A 19,646-nucleotide genomic window follows, 5' to 3' on the forward strand; every position below is an offset into this window, starting at 1 on the left:
GGGGTCCACTCAGTGATCAGAGCTACACTAGATGGGACAGACATCCAACAGAAGCCCTACACACAGAGTTCTGCAAAATGATTCTAAAACTACAGAGGAAAACACCCAATAATGCATGCAGGGCAGAATTAGGCCGATTCCCATTGATTGTTAATATGCAAAAAGATCCCTCAAATTCTGGATGCATCTAAAATCAAGTCCCACAGAAACGCTACATTTTAAAGCACTACAAACCCAAGAACTGAACCCCGAAAAGAGTCTCCTCAGTCAGCTGGTCCTGAGACTCACTAACCCGACTAACTCTAACCAGTCTCAGACCAGCACTGCTTCTCACACACACATCAGAATAAACCAAATTATCAAACAGTCTAAAAATACATATCTGGAACATTGGGATCAGGAAACTAAAACACAAAGTAAATTACAATTCTATCGAACTTTGAAATCAAATTATGAATTGGCAGAATATCTCCAGAGTGTGAGAGACACAAAGCAGAGACGGATCCTGAGCAAGTACAGGCTGAGTGAACACAGCCTAGCCATCGAGACCGGCAGACACAGAAAGAGCTGGTTACCCGAGAGCAAAGGGTGTGTGTTCAGTGTAGGACAGGAGAGATCGAGACAGAGACACACTTCCTCCTTCACTGTCACAAATACAGCTCAGTCAGAGAACTGTACTTCAACAAACTCACTGACTTAATACAGGACTTTACAGCCATGACTGAAATAGATCAGATAAAGACCTTACTAGGAGAGGGACAGACAGCAGCACTGGCTGCCAGATACGTGTGTGTGTGCCACAGCCTGAGAGACAGCAGGTGAATGTATGTGTGTGTGTGTGTGTGTGTGTGTGTGTGTGTGTGTGTGTGTGTGTGTCTGACCTCAGTGTGTTTCCCTACTGTCCACCACAGTGACCCTCAGTAATGTATATGTGTGTGTGTATGTATGTATGTATGTATATATGTGTTAAAACACTGTGGTATCGATGTTCACAGATATTGTAATCTGTTACTCTGTTAATTTGTACAATGAATTTAATTTGTACATTTAAATTTAAGTTATATACTTTATTATTTTGATGTCTTTATAATTATTCTATGTGTTCCAAGCTTTGGCAATATTGTAATATGTACAGTCATGCCAATAAAGCATTTTGAATTAGATAGACAGACAGATAGATAGACAGACAGACAGATAGATAGATAGATAGATAGATAGATAGATAGATAGATAGATAGATAGATAGATAGATAGATAGATAGATAGATAGATAGATAGATAGATAGATAGATAGATAGATAGATAGATAGATAGATAGACAGATAGATAGATTATTTAATAATGCAATGGACAGCTATCTATGGAGGTAAGGACATTGTTTATTATCAGAATGCATCAGACAGGTGCGGTCTTAGCATATTTGAATATTTACACTTCGTAAATAAATTCCCAACGACATAAAGCATAACATCATTAACAGTTTTACTATATTATAACCAAAACTTTTTCAATGGCACGGAGAGCTCTCGCGAGGATACGCTTGCGTGATCTTAGCAACGTTCCATTTCAGTGTTGTGGTAGGCGGGGCTTGATGGGATGAGCGGTCGCATGATTGGCTACGTGATGCCTCTTCCCCACCCATTCTCCGCTACAGAGATCCCAATTGGTCTGGTTCCGCGTCAATCAAAATCACATGGATTCAGCTTCACTTCAGCTACTAGTGCACTGAAAATTGCGATATTTCGGGTTAAGTCATCATCATCATCACAAATGCAGTTGTAGACTGCGATATTAACCCGTGATTCTGTCTAATCTCTCTCCCGCTGTTATTATGGGTCAGAAGAAAACTGTTCGCAACCAGGCCAAAAAAGGTAACGTTATTTCCCCAGTTCTTGTTCTCAAATAAGTTGTTGAAGAGGCAAAGGGCCCAAAATATAAATTCTGATTAATTTGATTCAGTGCGATGCATTTGTAAAGTATCACGATTGTAATATTATATTTATTAGGAGATATGCGCTGACATGCATGAACAAACCATTTCAGAAAGCAGTCCAAGCTGTATTGTGAAAGACCGATTGCATTCTGTTGACCAACAGTGCATTCTGTTGATTAAACTATATGTTACAGGGAACACGTAAAATATCAAGAAATATACATTAATTGTCATAATTATTGAAGTCATAGAAGCTGTTTTCAACCAATAAATTGTAATGGCAAGTTTTCCCACTTTTTTAAAAGAACTAATCTCTTTCAGTTGTCTCAAAAGTTCATTTTAAAGACCCCATGAAATTGAGTTGTGTGGCTTTTGTGTTTGCTTTGTGGCCATCCTAAATGTTTTAGGCTACTTCTAAACACTGACAAAAAATATTTTTATCCCGTTAAATGCGCATTAAAATATATAGTATTTCTCTTCTGTGGAAAATGGGCTAAAAGTATTGTTGACTTTTGTCCAATCAAATGCTCTCTTGAATGAGAATGTCCTGCCCCCTGTGACAAACAAGGAAATGCTTCATTGACAAATAATGTTCTCCGAGGTTATAAAAATGAGTAAACTTTGATAAATAAATAAATTAAAAGTAGTTTTAAATGCACGTCAAGTTCATAGAAATAATCTTTTTTGCACATTTTTGAAAAAGCATTTATAGTGTTTTCTACAAAAAACTATTTTAATGATTTTAGTGGTATAACCATTAACCGGGTTCCCACACGCCTTGGAAAACCTGTTATTTTGCAATGCAGTTTTCCAGTCATGGAAAATGAAAATATTTCCTACATGTTCTGGAAAATAATTATTTGTCCTGGAAAATATATTTGTTTTTTTAAAACTGTTTGACCGTATCGCTAACAACATTACATTGTAATAATCGGGATTTGGGATAGGTATTCGTAGACAAATTCGTATCGCTAAGTCGCTGCTGGTGGCTGCGTGTTGCTAAGCAACGTCAACGGTTGATTGTCATCAGGGTCCCCGCGTATCCTAAAAAATTCTTAAAATGTCTTCATTTCAGTTTTACATAATTTAAGGGCATAAAAAGTCTTGTTGATTCAACAAAATCTTAATTTGAATGTAAAGAGGTCTTAAATTTGGGGATGGAAAGGCAGGAATCATGATATGACCCACTGTGATTATCAAACTTCAAAAGAATATGATTTAATTAATTTAATGCATGTGCTGCGTCCTTCAGAGTCAAAACGCGGCACTGTTGTGTTTCCTGCTGTTCACAATCATTAAGCCATATCGGAAATTTATGACAAACTGTCACTGTTTATCAACTGTTGATGATGATGATGTAGTGTTGATGAATTATGACAATGTTTACTTTAAATTGTTTATGTTGTAATACGCTGTAGATCACTGTAGGAGTGCACATTTTATATCCCGTATCTGTTTGAATGAGCAGCTATAAGCAGTGAAGCGCAAACATTTCAAAATAAGAGTCCCCGGTGTATTTCAAAGTTGATGTTAAAAGTTCCACGCTATGAATCAAATGGCCTCTCGAACATTGATGTTGTGTTAACAACAAAAACATTTGAGTTGTAAACTTTAGACAGTGATGACGGTTCAATAATTCAACGATCGGAGTCCGCTTATAGCGCAGTTGCCACATTTCCACAATGTGAAAAACATGGACGGAATTGTATGTTTAAATGCATAATTAATCCATTTGAAACCGCGATATGTCCTGGTGTGATTATTAACCCTCTGGGGTCGGCAAACGTGCCGGCGCGTTTTGCTGTTTTTTTTTCACATAGCAGCAACATAGACTTAAAATACTCCGTAATTTATGGTCATATAAATACAATCAATACATGATTATAAACTATAGAGGGTCTTCTTTTTTTGTGTACACTCATATTAACATCAAAACCTTGTGTTTTTTTTTAAATAAATAAAATAAAAAGGTTGAGCTTTCAGCAGTCTTTTTGTTCACGATCATATTTCAGAAACACGTCACTAAAATTAACTTAAACTCCGCGAATTCTTCTCACACAAACATGAAACATATGTCTAAAGAAAGCTTAAAATGTCTACTTTTAAATAAAACAATTCAAATTTAAAACAAATATTCTCCTGCAATGTAATCTGTTTGAAACTAAGCGATGTACAGTTTTTACCGGTCCATCTCATTATCTGTAATGTGATCCCACCCACCAGCAGAGCTCGCCATTCATACGCTAATGTGCTGAGGCGATCAAGGGAGAAGTACACGCCCCCGACTGCGAGATTTGATGTAAACAAACACAACTAAACTTTTCTGCGTGCTTGTAACGATACACAGGCGATCAAACTCTTGGCTATTAAGGAAGAGTTAACATTTTTCTCAGACGAAGAGGTGGACATTTGTATTTTGAAGAGAGATTTGTTCCAGCAGAGGATACAATTTCAAACGAGTAAGTCATTTAGTTTTCATTAGCTGACATGCTATTTTATATAAACATGTTCATATTTTACTAGTGGGACTGTTTCCAGACAGGATTCAGAGTTTGACATTTGACATTCAAAGTATTGACATGTCCTAATAGGCAAGTTTTAGTTACATGTAAATGTTGTTATTTACATTGTATGCTGTATGATATAAATATGATATGTAATATGATATAAAAATAATATGAATGTTAGATTATATTTTAATGTGTTTATGCTGACTCGTTATCATCAACAAAGCTTGTGCTTGCAAATATCTGTTCAGGTTAAAATGCACTTTAAATATGCCCATATTAGAAAATCAGCATATTATCATATGTATTTTGGATCAAATAAATGCAGTCTTGGTGAGCAGAAGAGACTTCTTTTAATGGTAGTGTAGGTCTAAAATTAAGTAAAGTCTTTATGTAAAGAAAATATATAGTCAGATTACTTCTTTTAACTTAAAACTTGATTTTGATCATTAAGTCTCCTCACATTAATTCTCATTGTCACATTCCTCATTGATAGGCCCAGAGGAGGGGTCTTTGTGTCACATCAATGTGAATCTCATCAATATTCATGATCGTTCACGCCTCCTCGCATATTACCATTCAGCTCTAAAATTGTCACACAAAAGTTAAATGACTATATTGTTTTGTATGAATGAGTGATCAGGATGATTTTCACATCATTTTGTAGCAAAACTCTAGGCTACAAGATCCAGTTCTCAAAAGTCAAATGTTTAGTATGTTATATGGCCTTATTTCAGTGACTTAAAATTTTCGTTTTTTCAAAAACCATGCATAAACATTATTTTCTCAAAAATGCAAACCTGTACACACATGTTGCTCACATATGTTTTTAAGCAACTGAAAAAAGCACAAATGTCAAGGCATGTCAAAACTTCTCCAGGGCCCAAAACACCCTCAGACCCCAGAGGGTTAAAGTGCAAAAGGATGTGATTTAATAAAAAAATTGTCTGCATGTGCTGCATGCTTCAAAATGAATGTTTGAAGCCTTCCGCTCAAACACTGACAACCAAGGTCTGCTCCAGCATACCTAAAATAATTTCTGCAGAGCTACATTCCCACCAGAAGCCTGCGGTCGGCTAAGGAACGTCACTTTGTTGTACCAACACAAAGAGGCACCAAAACACTTTCCCGGACTTTCGGCTTCATTGTACCAATGTGGTGGAATGACCTTCACAACTCTATCAGTGACACTGTCTCACTTTCTGTCTTCAAAATATGGCTAAAAACACATCTTTTCCATGAGCACATGACCAGTCACTAAAATGCACTTTAATCTGTCTTGAATACTATTCTGATGTGAGTGAAACTTGTAATATGACACTTTTAGTACCACTGTCTCCTTAAGATGATTCGCTTCTAACGTATTCCTCTTTTTAAGTTGCTTTGGATAAAAGCATCTTCCAAATGAATAAATGTTAAGCGTCATGAGCATCACACGTGCTCTGTGTGTGTGTGTGTGTGTGTGTGTGTGTGTGTGTGTGTGTGTGTGTGTGTGTGTGTGTGTGTGTGTGTGTGTGTGTAGTAGATGCAGGGCTGTACAGTGCGACAGTTTTGCTCGTTTTAGCTCTTGGAAAATCCACAAATGACGCCTATTAAAGCGTTGCAACAAAGAACATGTCAAATAAGTCTGATGTCTACTTTGTTATTGCGAAATAGCAAAAGCTCGAACTTCAGCACATTGCCATGGATGCTTTTTCAGGGTTAAGGTAATGTTCCCTTTGTGCATTTTAATGAATTAAAATTATTATATTTTCACCGTTTTGTTAATAAAATGTAATTAAACAGTCAGATGCAAATGTGAAGGTATGTCGTGATGAATATCACATCGAACGATATGAAAAAGAATATCGTGATAATATTTTTGGCCATATCGCCCAGCCCTACCAAACACAAATCATGCTGAAATATGCTGAACACACATAATACAATCCCCAGTGAAACATGCTGAACGTACCGTATAATCCTGCACTAACGTGATCAGGAACTGTTGAACATCAGCCGCTATTTCCTGATGTTTGGATGTTTAAACAGAGGCTAAAGTAGAGACGCTCGTCTACACAGTCGCCACATCTTACTCCTTCCATGTCTGTTTACACAGAGGACAAGATGCATTTCTCACAGCCAGTAGTATGGAGCATAGCGAGATGCATTTTTAAAAGTTTAATGTGCTCTGTTCTTAAAACACGGCACGCATAGCCAGAAATGCATCAGTGTGGTCAATGATGTCCGTCTAGTGCATGTAAGTTTAGTGCATAAACCAACAATTCAAAATATTGCAGATGTGTGCAAGAACGCATCCAGGACGCATTTATACTAAAAAACAGCAAAACGCTGAGCAGCCGAGTAAAACCTTTTAGGTATAACTTGACACAATGCCTTTTAAATGTGCCGCGAGACACATGACAAAGTTCAAAGACGTTTCTCTAGTGCATGTTTGTATAGAAACATTATTTAAAATAGTCCAGATGGGCTATGAGTTGGTGTTTTGTGTAAGTCTCCTTTGGTGTGATGGAATAGTGCCCCTATCTGTCCTACTGTCTAACCAACTGAGCGGTAGTGGGCAGGCCAAGGGTGCACTGATGTCTTGTTATGTAGGCGGTCATGCATTAATGAGCCTCATTGTGATGTCACAAAGTGGTGAAAGTAGAGAACGAGGTGTTTTTGCAGCTTGGTTTTGAAAATTTTAGTTTTTAGCTTTGGGGAGGAAGTTTTGAGTTCTGAAACTTAACAGTCTCTATAGTACTATGAACCCGTATGAGCCTTTTCACACCAAATGCGACGCAAATACGAGAGGCGAATCGCTGGCGAATGGCCCATTCGCATAGAAAGCGAAGCTCATTTTCGCCGTTTGCACGTAAACACCTTGCATTGCATTTTTATATATTTTTTTAAAACACACGGCAGCTTCAAAATTCAAGTTTGAGGTATGTAAATGTGTAATTTATTTTGTAGAACAAAGCATCAATGCATCGCGCCGAGAAATCACGCCGAACTTTCGCGTTTGATGTCAAAAGATCAAGGAAAGTTTGATTCCTCTTGCCATAACCTCTTTATTGATCGCAGAAGGCCATACTGTGATTTCAATTTTATTTCGATTATCAGCAGCACAACAAACGCTAGGAGGAAAGCTTGTCAGACATAGCAACAGTAACCCGGGGGGGCGGGGCTTAATGCAGGGTCATTGTGCCAGTGTGTGTGTTTGGCTATAACTGTTCAGTCCAAAAGAGGACGAGTACAGCGGCTCTAAAAATACCCAAGAGGCAGTTCATATATCGGATTGCATCTTAGCCAGTGCTTCAGAGATTCACTTTTCTTTTGCAAACCGGCAAGAATGGGAGAAACCAGTGTGCATGGAGCCAAAATGACAGGTAGACTGGTGCGATTAGATTTGGGGTGGGATTGACTGGTGTGTTGTGAATGGCTGCCTTTGATTAGACTGCCAGATATCGTGTTAAGTTTAATTTTGTGCTTGTGTCAGCATGAGTTAATGGTTGTGGTGAGTGGTTGAATTGTCTTGAGTACTGTTACTTTATAAAGAGTGAACTGTCTTGTTGTCATATATCAGTCTTGTGTGTAACTTTATTTATACTTTATGCCATTTGTAGTTCATAAATGTCATTTTAGTTTTGGATGTAACAGCTTTTCTAGAGCATGTCTTACATTTATATGTACTCGATTAACTAATTTAAATATATATGTTTAGTTTGATTAAATTTGGACTAATCATTGAGATACTAATTACAGTGCACCTGTTGACATGGGTGGGCCACGCCCACAATTACAAAGCCACTCCCCTTTTATTGTTGGGGCCAGAAAAATAAACCACTTGAAGTGATTTGCTGTTAATATAATAGAATATTACAATTTACACCTGCAATGAAGTGAACACACAACAGCGCTTGAACAACATTCATTGGTCAGTTCGATTGCATTGTATCGTATATGCATACTACTATACTGTATATTGTTGTGTGGTACTCAAAGCCAATGTGCATGTTTGTCTATGATCGTAAGTCTTATGTGTGCATTTTACATACAGAATTTGGCGTAAACAGAATGAGAACATGGATCCATCATGCCTTGTTACCACTGTGCTGGCTGGTGGTGGTGGTGTAATGGTGTGGGGGATGTTTTCTTGGCACACTTTAGGCCCCTTAGTGCCAATTGGGCATCGTTTAAATGCCACGGCCTACCTGAGCATTGTTTCTGACCATGTCCATCCCTTTATGGCCACCATGTACCCATCCTCTGATGGCTACTTCCAGCAGGATAATGCACCATGTCACAAAGCTCGAATCATTTCAAATTGGTTTCTTGAACATGACAATGAGTTCACTGTACTAAAATGGCCCCCACAGTCACCAGATCTCAACCCAATAGAGCATCTTTGGGATGTGGTGGAACGGGAGCTTCGTGCCCTGGATGTGCATCCCACAAATCTCCATCAACTGCAAGATGCTATCCTATCAATATGGGCCAACATTTCTAAAGAATGCTTTCAGCACCTTGTTGAATCAATGCCACGTAGAATTAAGGCAGTTCTGAAGGCGAAAGGGGGTCAAACACAGTATTAGTATGTGTTCCTAATAATCCTTTAGGTGAGTGTATATATATATATACAGTGAGGAAAATAAGTATTTGAACACCCTGCTATTTTGCAAGTTCTCCCACTTAGAAATCATGGAGGGGTATGAAATTGTCATCGTAGGTGCATGTCCACTGTGAGAGACATAATGTAAAAAAAAAAAATCCAGAAATCACAATGTATGATTTTTTAACTATTTATTTGTATGATACAGCTGCAAATAAGTATTTGAACACCTGAGAAAATCAATGTTAATATTTGGTACAGTAGCCTTTGTTTGCAATTAAACGTTTTCTGTAGTTTTTCACCAGGTTTGCTCACACTGCAGGAGGGATTTTGGCCCACTCCTCCACACAGATCTTCTTTAGATCAGTCAGGTTTCTGGGCTGTCGCTGAGAAACACGGAGTTTGAGCTCCCTCCAAAGATTCTCTATTGGGTTTAGGTCTGGAGACTGGCTAGGCCACGCCCAGAACCTTGATATGCTTCTTACAGAGCCACTCCTTGGTTATCCTGGCTGTGTGCTTCGGGTCATTGTCATGTTGGAAGACCCAGCCTCGACCCATCTTCAATGCTCTAACTGAGGGAAGCAGGTTGTTCCCCAAAATCTCGCAATACATGGCCCCGGTCATCCTCTCCTTAATGCAGTGCAGTCAGCCCTGTCCCATGTGCAGAAAAACACCCCCAAATCATGATGCTACCACCCCCATGCTTCACAGTAGGGATGGTGTTCTTGGGATGGTACTCATCATTCTTCTTCCTCCAAACACGGTTAGTGGAATTATGACCAAAAAGTTCTATTTTGGTCTCATCTGACCACATGACTTTCTCCCATGACTCCTCTGGATCATCCAAATGGTCATTGGCAAACTTAAGACGGGCCTTGACATGTGCTGGTTTAAGCAGGGGAACCTTCCGTGCCATGCATGATTTCAAACCATGACGTCTTAGTGTATTACCAACAGTAACCTTGGAAACGGTGGTCCCAGCTCTTTTCAGGTCATTGACCAGCTCCTCCCGTGTAGTTCTGGGCTGATTTCTCACCTTTCTTAGGATCATTGAGACCCCACGAGGTGAGATCTTGCATGGAGCCCCAGTCCGAGGGAGATTGACAGTCATGTTTAGCTTCTTCCATTTTCTAATGATTGCTCCAACAGTGGACCTTTTTTCACCAAGCTGCTTGGCAATTTCCCGTAGCCCTTTCCAGCCTTGTGGAGGTGTACAATTTTGTCTCTAGTGTCTTTGGACAGCTCTTTGGTCTTGGCCATGTTAGTAGTTGGATTCTTACTGATTGTATGGGGTGGACAGGTGTCTTTATGCAGCTAACGACCTCAAACAGGTGCATCTAATTTAGGATAATAAATGGAGTGGAGGTGGACATTTTAAAGGCAGAATAACAGGTCTTTGAGGGTCAGAATTCTAGCTGATAGACAGGTGTTCAAATACTTATTTGCAGCTGTATCATACAAATAAATAGTTAAAAATCATACATTGTGATTTCTGGATTTTTTTTTTTTAGATTATGTCTCTCACAGTGGACATGCACCTACGATGGCAATTTCAGACCCCTCCATGATTTCCAAGTAGGAGAACTTGCAAAATAGCAGGGTGTTCAAATACTTATTTTCCTCACTGTATGTATATTTTGTGGGGCTATAAGTCAAAATTGTTCAGGTGGTATAACCCTTTTGAGATCATAAAAAGACTCAAATTGTTGAAAGAAAGTAGTTTGGTATAATATTTATTGATATTTCATGAACATAGAGAAGCAGTTTTTGTAAAAGATTGTCAGATCAATGTAACCAACCTGGTGGAAGAAATGTTGTTGTCATGTGACAAGAAACCCGTAAAACATGATTCAAAATGACAGAAAATTGGTTGTTTTTATGAAATTGCAAGTTTAGTTCAAGTTGTCAAATGGTATTATACCAAAAAAAAAAATATATATATATATATATGTGTATTAGTGTTGTCACGGTACCAAAAGTTCAGTAGTCGGTACCAATACCAGTGAAATTTCACGGTACTCGATACCATTTTCGGTACCAAAGCAAAACACAAAAACGGGTTACTAAGCAACACGCTTTTATTAACAAAGTCTTCAAAACATCAGCAGCAGAACTAAGAACAGAAATATGCCATTGAGCAACACTTTCATTTAAATATATTATTTTTTAATTATAACAAAACTGAACAATGTATGCTTAAAGTATTTTTGAACACTTATACAAGATTTGCTTCAACTTTTGCAACTTTTAATTTAAGTTTTTACCAAGTACTAAAAAACGAACTAAACAAGCATACAATAGAATTAATAAAAAACTATTTCCAAACTAATGTGCAAAGTCTTCTCTTATTAATAAAGCTGCATATTGCCAATTTTCTTCATGATAAGAAATGCACAGTGACATATATATATATATATATATATATATATATATATATATATATAGATATTATGATTAAATATGTTCTTATCTAGCTGCATTAAGTGTGCGTGCAGCGGATGAGCGACCGAGGCAGAGTCTTTCTCAGCCGGGTGCAGTTTCAATCTCTCCCCTTTAGATCGGGACATTCGCGCAACTCATAGAAGATGCACCGACCACACAGAGAAATGTTTCTGAGTTTATAGTTATTAACATGATCTGCTTCTGTATTTGAACTTTAATAAAGCTGTAACGCATTAAATATAACTGCATTTGTAATGCCGGGATGTTTCCTTTAAAGAGCTCCGCCTCCGCTTATTCCACAACGAGACTGCTTCTGAATTAACTTTTTAAATTTTTTATTCTTTATAATTCCCTCATACTTTGGGATCTACATAAGGTGAAGCTGTGAAAGTTTAAAGAGTGCATCTGGACTCTGTGTAATTATTCCTCTCCTCAGTCAGACGTGATCTGCTGCTCTCGCGCGTCATTAGTTTAATATGATTTCATTTTACGTTAAATGAGATCAAACGACTATTCGACAATGAAACATTTTCTCGTAATTCTTTTATTTCCGATGTTGTCGATAAGGTCGACTAATCGTGACAGACCTAATGCAAATGATAATATGCTTTTAAACTCACCAGCTTTATCTGCTTGAATAAATCCGGTTGTCTGTCTTTCAGGTGCTTTATTAAGTTTGATGTGTTTCCTCCTTTCGTCAGAAAATTGTGAAAGCAGCGTTTACAAATAGGTTTTTGCTGATCTATGATGTTTCCCTTTTCATCAGCCTCAAATACAAAGAATTTCCAAACCTGCTTTTTCCACTTTTCATTGCAACAAGATTCAGTTGAGACTCTGCAGCAGCTTTGCTTGCCGTCATCTTTTGCTTGTTGTGAGCGTTCAAAAGACTCTGCATGGGTACTGGAGTACCGGGTCTACCCAGTACCCATATAGTATTATATAGTATTTGCTATTAAAAAATACAATTATAATAATCTAAACATATTTACAACCCTTAAATTACAACTTTTACATTTGTAGTAAAATTAAAGTCTTAATAGATTAAATGCTTGTATAAAAAACACATTTTAGTAAGTATTTTAAAAATGGATCATGTATATTAATCATGTACATTACTCGTTTCCTCTCTACATTGTCAGTGTGGTTTATAATGAAGGGGATGTCTAGCAGTTTGAGGGGTTTGACTTCATCCATATAGAGCTTCCCTCTAGAAAATTCTCTGTAGAATTAAAATGGGTCGCATATGTTTTATGGTCTCCGCCGGCCTCCCGGAAATAGAATATGTAAAGCCCGACTGAATCACGCAATTTTCGCTTTGTGCTATCCCAGAGCTCCTGCGATCTTATCTCTGGGGCACGCTGACCGTTAGGGGCGTAAATCAAACGTTTCATCACGATGCGATCTTATATCGATCCGATGCTTGCGATCCGATATTTGCCGATACTTCAAAAGTCTGCCGCGGTACGATTTTGCCGATATCGATATTCCGATATCATGTGCCTATTTTACACAATCATTAAAAAAAATGTTGTCCTCAAATGCAACCAAAAATATAATTTGAACATTTTATTGAGCTCTCTGAAAAGTGCAAATTTAATATCCACATTGGGACATCCACAACAAAATAAGGTACTTCAAATGTTGAAGAAAAATTCAAATGGGTCGCTTGCGCAATGATATCGATGGAAGACAGAATTAATCGCACATGTGAGCCACTCTGCATTTGTCACGAGAGCTCGCATTTTAAAGAGCGCCCGGTTGACGTGCTCGCACTGATCCTGCCACTGGTCTGGAGCTCGCGTGAAGCCCGGTTGAAGTACGTGCACGGATAACGAGCACAATTTGCCTTCAAAGACCCCGTGCACATCCTTGTTCCGCACGAATATCGTATTTAGCACTCAAAGTGAAATTAAGGTAATTGGGTTGCTTCATTGCCTGATGGAAATGCGTACAGATGTGGCTGACTTGATTATTAAAATAAAGGTACATCTTAAAAAATCTTCTATATCGATATTTACGCATTGTATCGTTAACATTGGATCGATGAATCCTTACACCCCTACTGACTCTGTATTTGTAGTAAAAACATAGTAACCACAAAATCAACATTTACATTTTGGCAGATGCTTTTATCCAAATCGACTTGCAGTGAGTGCACTTATTTCAGGGACAGTCCCCCTGGAGCAACCTGGAGTTAAGTGTCTTGCTCAAGAACACAATGGTGGTGACTGTGGGGATCGAACCAGCAACCTTCTGATTACCAGTTATGTGCTTTAGCCCACTACACCACCACCATTATCATGGTTACTCTATGGAAACTACAGTATTACTGTTGTAAAACCTTTGTTAATTGAATCAAAACCATGATTTCGGCAAAGAAAACCATGGTGACCGCAGTCATGGTTACAACAATATTACTAGAGTAAAACCATGGTTATTTTTGGCTGGGTCTTTAAAAACCCTTTTCTCTAATCAATAAGTCATTTTAACCTAATACCTGCACTATTACGCTACATTCATCAACATAAAATGCATTTCAAACTCTACTGCACATATATTCAATATTCAGAAGCTGTACATCACTATAGAAGGACCTTTGCAATTAAAATGGATATGAGGGATGTTGTGACGCGGCTCGAGTGTTTTAATCATACAGGAAAATCACACATCGTCGTCAGCGGAGTGGGGAAGCCTATCGTTGGCAATGAACACTCCAATCGCTTTAGTTCTTGTTTTATGCCTGTCCGATTAAACACTGATTGCTTGCTTAAAAATGAAAGGGAGTGTGTGCAGTTTCGGCTCATCTTACCCCTGTGATTTTGGCGTATTACCAGTATATGGCACTTGTGTTGAGCGATGTCTGCAAACAGTGCCTGTTTTGTAAAAGTTGTTTGACCATCGCTGTTTTAATTTACTGCGAAAAGAAAATGTTTCTAGACAGGAGACCAGAAATCGTCTCATTCACTCCACTTGCCATTTTCAACTACACACAACACTGGCAGAACAGTAATGTCATCAAGTTGACCCATTGAGGGTATCCATTTACAGAATGTGGGTGGCGAACTCTAGTTGTGCATCGTGTAGGTTCAAGTTCATATTACAGTTTGTTTACGAACCACAGATAAGTGTCTTACACATCTATTATCTGTTTGTCTGTGTTCTCAGAGTCTCCCGTGGTAAAGACAGCCGTTAAGAGCGATACGAAGGCTAATGGAACCTCCCTGTTTAGCTGTATTCTGGTGTTGGCCCTGCTCGGGGCCTGGTTGTCTGTGGGTGTCGTCTGGTTTGACATTGTCGACTATGACAGTGTGGCTGGTAAGTACTTTTTATAAACTTTTTAAATAACTCTTGTGTACGGGACATTACTGACGTTCCTTTTTTTTACTTTGAGCAAATTGTGCAAATTTTGCATGCAAGAATTTTCTGAATCACGACCCGGCCCCGCCCTCCACCCTGCCACATTCCTCCCTCATTCTCTCAGGCCGGGGAGCCCCCGCATGATGTACACCCCCCGTTCTTTCCCTGGGGAGGGGCGTGCCTTTCACCCTGTCTGCCGGCAGGTCATCGCCATAACGGCGATCGTGCCAAATTAACAAACCATTTATAAAAGAGCGGGATAGGCCAACAAGGAGCGGCAGTAAAAAACACTTACTCGCCAGTTCTCCGATATGCCGCAGCTTGGTCCTCGGCCACTCCTCCACCCTCCCCGGGAGGATTGGAGGCAGTCTTCCGGCCCCTGGCAGTGGGGGAGACCCCTTCTGTTTCCCAAAAACGCCCCACCACGTTTTTTGGAAACAGAAGGGGTTTCCCCCGCCCCTGGCAGCGGTTCTCCCGCTCCAGGCGGTCGGCCAGGAGCCCCTCCCCGCTCGTGGTCGGCGGTCTCAGACCCCGCCACATTTCAGCGACTGGTAGGGGTCTCCTCTGCCCCTGGCAGCGGCCCTGACAACTCCAGGCGGTCGGTTAGGAACCCCTTCTCCCCTTGCGGTCGGTGGCCGTACCTCCGCTCTCAGGCGGCCGTGCTCCTCCGTCCTCCGGCGGATGGCCAAGGCAGCTCCGTTGGGGTGGATGGGAGTGGCGAGGACTCTACTATGGTGCATCCCTCCTCCTTCCCGGGTTTCGGCACCAGTGTAAAGGGATTAATGGAAAGGAGGAGGCGAGAACCGGCTTGAGAATATAGATAAAAAAGACAAACACACACACACACACACACGTGTAGGACAGCTGTCCGTAAATCTCTCTCTCTGTCGCACCGCCATCTTCGGTTGGCCTTTATCCCTCTTGAGGGCTAATTAGCCTGATTAGGGGCCGGGTGTGTAGCATCACGACCCGGCCCCTTTCCTGCCACATCTTTATGTTTAAACTATTGTAGTCAATGCACAACACATCCGCAGGTCGCTGATAGACTTTTCTTTTATCTCTTCTCAACTGAAGGCACTTTAGGAGGAGTCATTGATGCAGATGGTGATGGAGACTTTGATGTAGAAGATGCCAAAGTTTTGTTGGGTGAGTAAGCTTTATTTATTATCAAATATGAATGTGTTTGGATCCTTGCATGACTGAATGAGGTGCAGCCCCATATATATTGAGAGTAGGATAATCATGAAGTACAATACGGTCTTTGACAAAGGATGTAGAGACTGAAGAACTAGCCCATACTAGTTAAAGATATATAGCAAAAAGTCTCTCATTTGCCTCTTGACTCCTGCTTCTCCCTTTCTTCTATACACAAACATTTTTCACATAAAAGATTTAAGGAAGTGGTCTAACTTTAAGCCTTTCCCATATGACTAAGACACAGATTACACATTATTAAGATGCGCCTCGGGTCAGCTTTTGATTGACAGGTAAGGGGTGGAGCTTCACTGCTGCCGGGACGCTTACAGGATGTGGTCACATGCGTTTTAGACCACATTCGTATGAGGTTTTGTGATCCAAGATCCAACTCAAAAGGGGCTTAATTTCCCACACTTTTCAGTGGACACACTCAAATAAATCTTTTCAGCACAACACAAATATCACACTCTATGAACAGCTCTCACTCCCTCACTGGCGTCTGTCTCGCTCTTAAAAGTCCGTCTCCACTCTCACCGCAGTGACAAAAACACTGTTAAAGACAATAATTGCCAGGTGATGATCCTTATCGTTCCCATCTCCTGATCTCGCTCTCCATTCACAATCTGCTGTTTAACCACGCCCCCACCACCACAACATGTTATCCTGTGATACGCAATCGCCCGCACGCGGTGTTGACGTCACTCCGCTTAGATTTAATATATAACTTACCATCTATAAATGTAATTAATGTTACATTATACATCTTTTCAAAGGTCGAAGGGTTCAACATTGATATCAGATCTCTGTTTCACGATAGCAATCCTCCAGAAACAGTAATTGAGTTATTTGTGCAGGAGTACAAATGAAAACTTGCGATATCAAAACGGGACTTTTATTATGAAAACACGATCGCCAGATGAATCCAGTTCAACACACTTTGGTAAATCGTCCACGACAAGCGTTCACTGACAAACATCCAACAGCACTTTTTGTCCATAAAAGTGATAAATCTGAGAAATATTGATTTATTCTCCATTGTTTACATGAGATCTCGCCTTCGTCATCGTTCTTCAACAAACTGCGATCTGAGCAGCATTCATGTTGTAAAACTGTATATGATCTGATATATTAGAGTCTCATAAACAAAACCAGCCGTCTCCAAAGTCTATTTTTAAAAATGTGGTGTAGTTTTATTCATAATAGTCGAGCAGTGCAGTCAGATTTAGTGTTGACTTTGAGAGGCGGAGCTTTAATTTTACTCTGAACGCTTCCAGCGATTTTACAGAGATTAAAGCTGCAGGAACTCATTTATTATTCGATCATCTTCAGATTTGAAGCGTAACTTCTTTAGACTCGTGACTTTGAGGACATTGTATTTCTGGGTTGTCTTGGCACTTTTATTATTATTTTTTTAGATTATAAAAACATGTTCAGCACAAAATATTTCCATTACTATAAACATCAGCTTCTCTAACTTTAAAAAAATAACAACATATATTATTTATATTAAACTTGGGGAATAAAGCCCAAAGTGTCTCTTTCAAAAGACACTACAACTGTGTCCAAACTCCAAAGGGTCCCGTAAATACAACCATTTATGTTCAGGTATGTCATTTTCATGGTTTGTGCTCAAAAAGGGGGCGTTCATCAACATGTTAATGTACTCTTTGTCTCAAATGTAGAAATGTTTCTGTATTAAGGAGAAGCTGTGGTTCAGTTTTAACACTCTTGTTTCCTCAGTTTGACTGTGCAGAGTGTGTCAGGACATATTTTGCACGTAACTAGTTGGTTTGTGTCTAAGTTGCACATGTCGAGTCGAGAATTATTGGGCTTCCTCAAATGTGATTGATGTCTACGCTCAAGAGCAGCTGACACTGCGGTAGACCACATTGTCTGGTGGAAACGAGGCCTACTGTTCAAATTAATGTGTGTGTGTGTGTGTGTGTGTGTGTGTGTGTGTGTGTGTGTGTGTGTGTGTGTGTGTGTGTGTGTGTGTGTGTGTGTGTGTGTGTGTGTATTCTTATTTATCATTCAACTAAATTCTCTCCCTTTCTAAATCAGAAAATGCTGCTGTGTTTGATCGGGAAAAACCCTCAAGAAAAGGTGTCACAGTGGAGGAAGACCGTATTCAAGCAGCCCAATCCAAGCTTACTTGTAAAGGCTATTTTTATTGGATCTTTTGTTTGTTTGCGCTGGTGTTGCCTTTAGAGAAAGCTGCAATAAGACATAGATTGTATCTTTTCTAGGATTCTGGCATGTTGGTTTTGTAATTACTGGAGTTTAATAATTGGCTGATGCATCCCTTCATACCTGCATGGTGCAGTCTGTTGCAACCTTCAGGGAGATTTGAGATTTTCTGTGGCCATAACAATAGTAACAACACCTTTTACTAGGGATGCACCACACCGATACTTTGTTCATTTACTGGTACTTGTACTTGTGAAAATGCTCTGATACTGTACCATTGACATGCCTTTTTGCGCCGCAATGGTACAGTGCAAACAAATACAGTGATGAGCCATAACATTATGACCACTCACAGGTGAAGCGAATAGCATTGAACATCTCCTGACGAGGCCACTTGTCAAGGTCTGGGTAGATTAGATGCTAAGCAAACAATTAGTTCTTGTAGTCAACGTGTTGAATGCTGGAGAAATGGGCTGGAGGAAAGACCTGAGCGACTTTGACGGTACAAATTGTTAGGGCCGGATGACTGGGTCAGAGCATCTCTGAAACGGCAAGGCTTGTGAGGTCCTTCTAGTCAGCAGTGGGATAGTACCTACCGACGAGTTGTCTGAGGAAGGACAAACCGCACAAACCAGCGAAAGGTCGTTGGGTCTCCAAGGCTCATTAATACGCAAGGGCAATGAAGGCTATCCCGTCTGGTCTGAACTTAAGTTCCGAAGGTCTACTGCGGCGCGAGTCTCACAGAAAGTTTAAATGATATTAAAATATTTCTGCTGCTCTCCCTCTTTCTCTTTCTCTCTCTCCCCTCCCCTCATCCTACCTATGTACCCAGGAGGTTAGGAAGACCAACCGGCAATGGTATGGCCAAAGGGGCAACCAGGAGGGGGGGTTGTAAGTCAGTCCGGAGGTTTCCCGGCCTGAATCGAGCGGTGGGGGTATGTAACGAGGAGGAGGGCGTGGCTAGGCCAAGAGGGGTTACGCTGGTGCCGAGTTGCCCAATCAGCGGGAGAGGGATAAAAAGAGTAATCTTAAAAAACGTAAAACGTTTGAGTGTTTTTACAAGGCAAAGTAGCTCTAACCCACACCTCCAATCTCGTTTCTTTAATTGGATGCCAGGTTTGCCAACTCCTGACTCTAATAGTCTTTTGTTGATGTCATTAGCTTAGGGGTTCACATACTTTTTCCAACCTACAACGTGGATGTAAAAAGTCTACACACCCCTGTTAAAACAGCAGGTTTTTGCGATGTAAAAAATGACTTTTTGCACCTTTTTAATATAAAAATTACAACTATGCAATGCCAGTGTATACCAAAGTGACACATTTCAGAGAGAAAAACAATTTGTAAACTTCGAATATCTTACAAATCAGGTGTTTTGTGTTTGGAAACATGTTTTGAATCCATCCAAAATATTGCATTGCTGTTGTTTTGG

General features: G+C 39.8%; 1 protein-coding gene across 3 annotated transcripts in view; it reads left to right on the forward strand.

The window, feature by feature from the left end:
- The first annotated feature begins 1,678 nt into the window (after window positions 1–1,678).
- Window positions 1,679–19,646, forward strand: part of unm_hu7910 (un-named hu7910) — a 41,718-nt gene continuing 23,750 nt past the window's right edge. For 2 of the 3 annotated variants that reach the window (XM_052092335.1, XM_052092350.1), the window contains exons 1-3: window positions 1,679–1,871; window positions 14,639–14,788; window positions 15,905–15,976. In XM_052092335.1, coding sequence (XP_051948295.1) covers window positions 1,832–1,871; window positions 14,639–14,788; window positions 15,905–15,976 — 262 coding nt within the window. In that variant the 5' untranslated portion in view covers window positions 1,679–1,831. Of the gene's footprint in view, window positions 1,872–7,692; window positions 7,809–14,638; window positions 14,789–15,904; window positions 15,977–19,646 lie in introns of those variants that run through there. The other variant, XM_052092342.1, reaches the window with a different exon arrangement.

This window comes from Xyrauchen texanus, chromosome 2 (assembly GCF_025860055.1).
Source record: "Xyrauchen texanus isolate HMW12.3.18 chromosome 2, RBS_HiC_50CHRs, whole genome shotgun sequence".
In the NCBI taxonomy this organism is placed as follows: Eukaryota; Metazoa; Chordata; class Actinopteri; order Cypriniformes; family Catostomidae; genus Xyrauchen; species Xyrauchen texanus.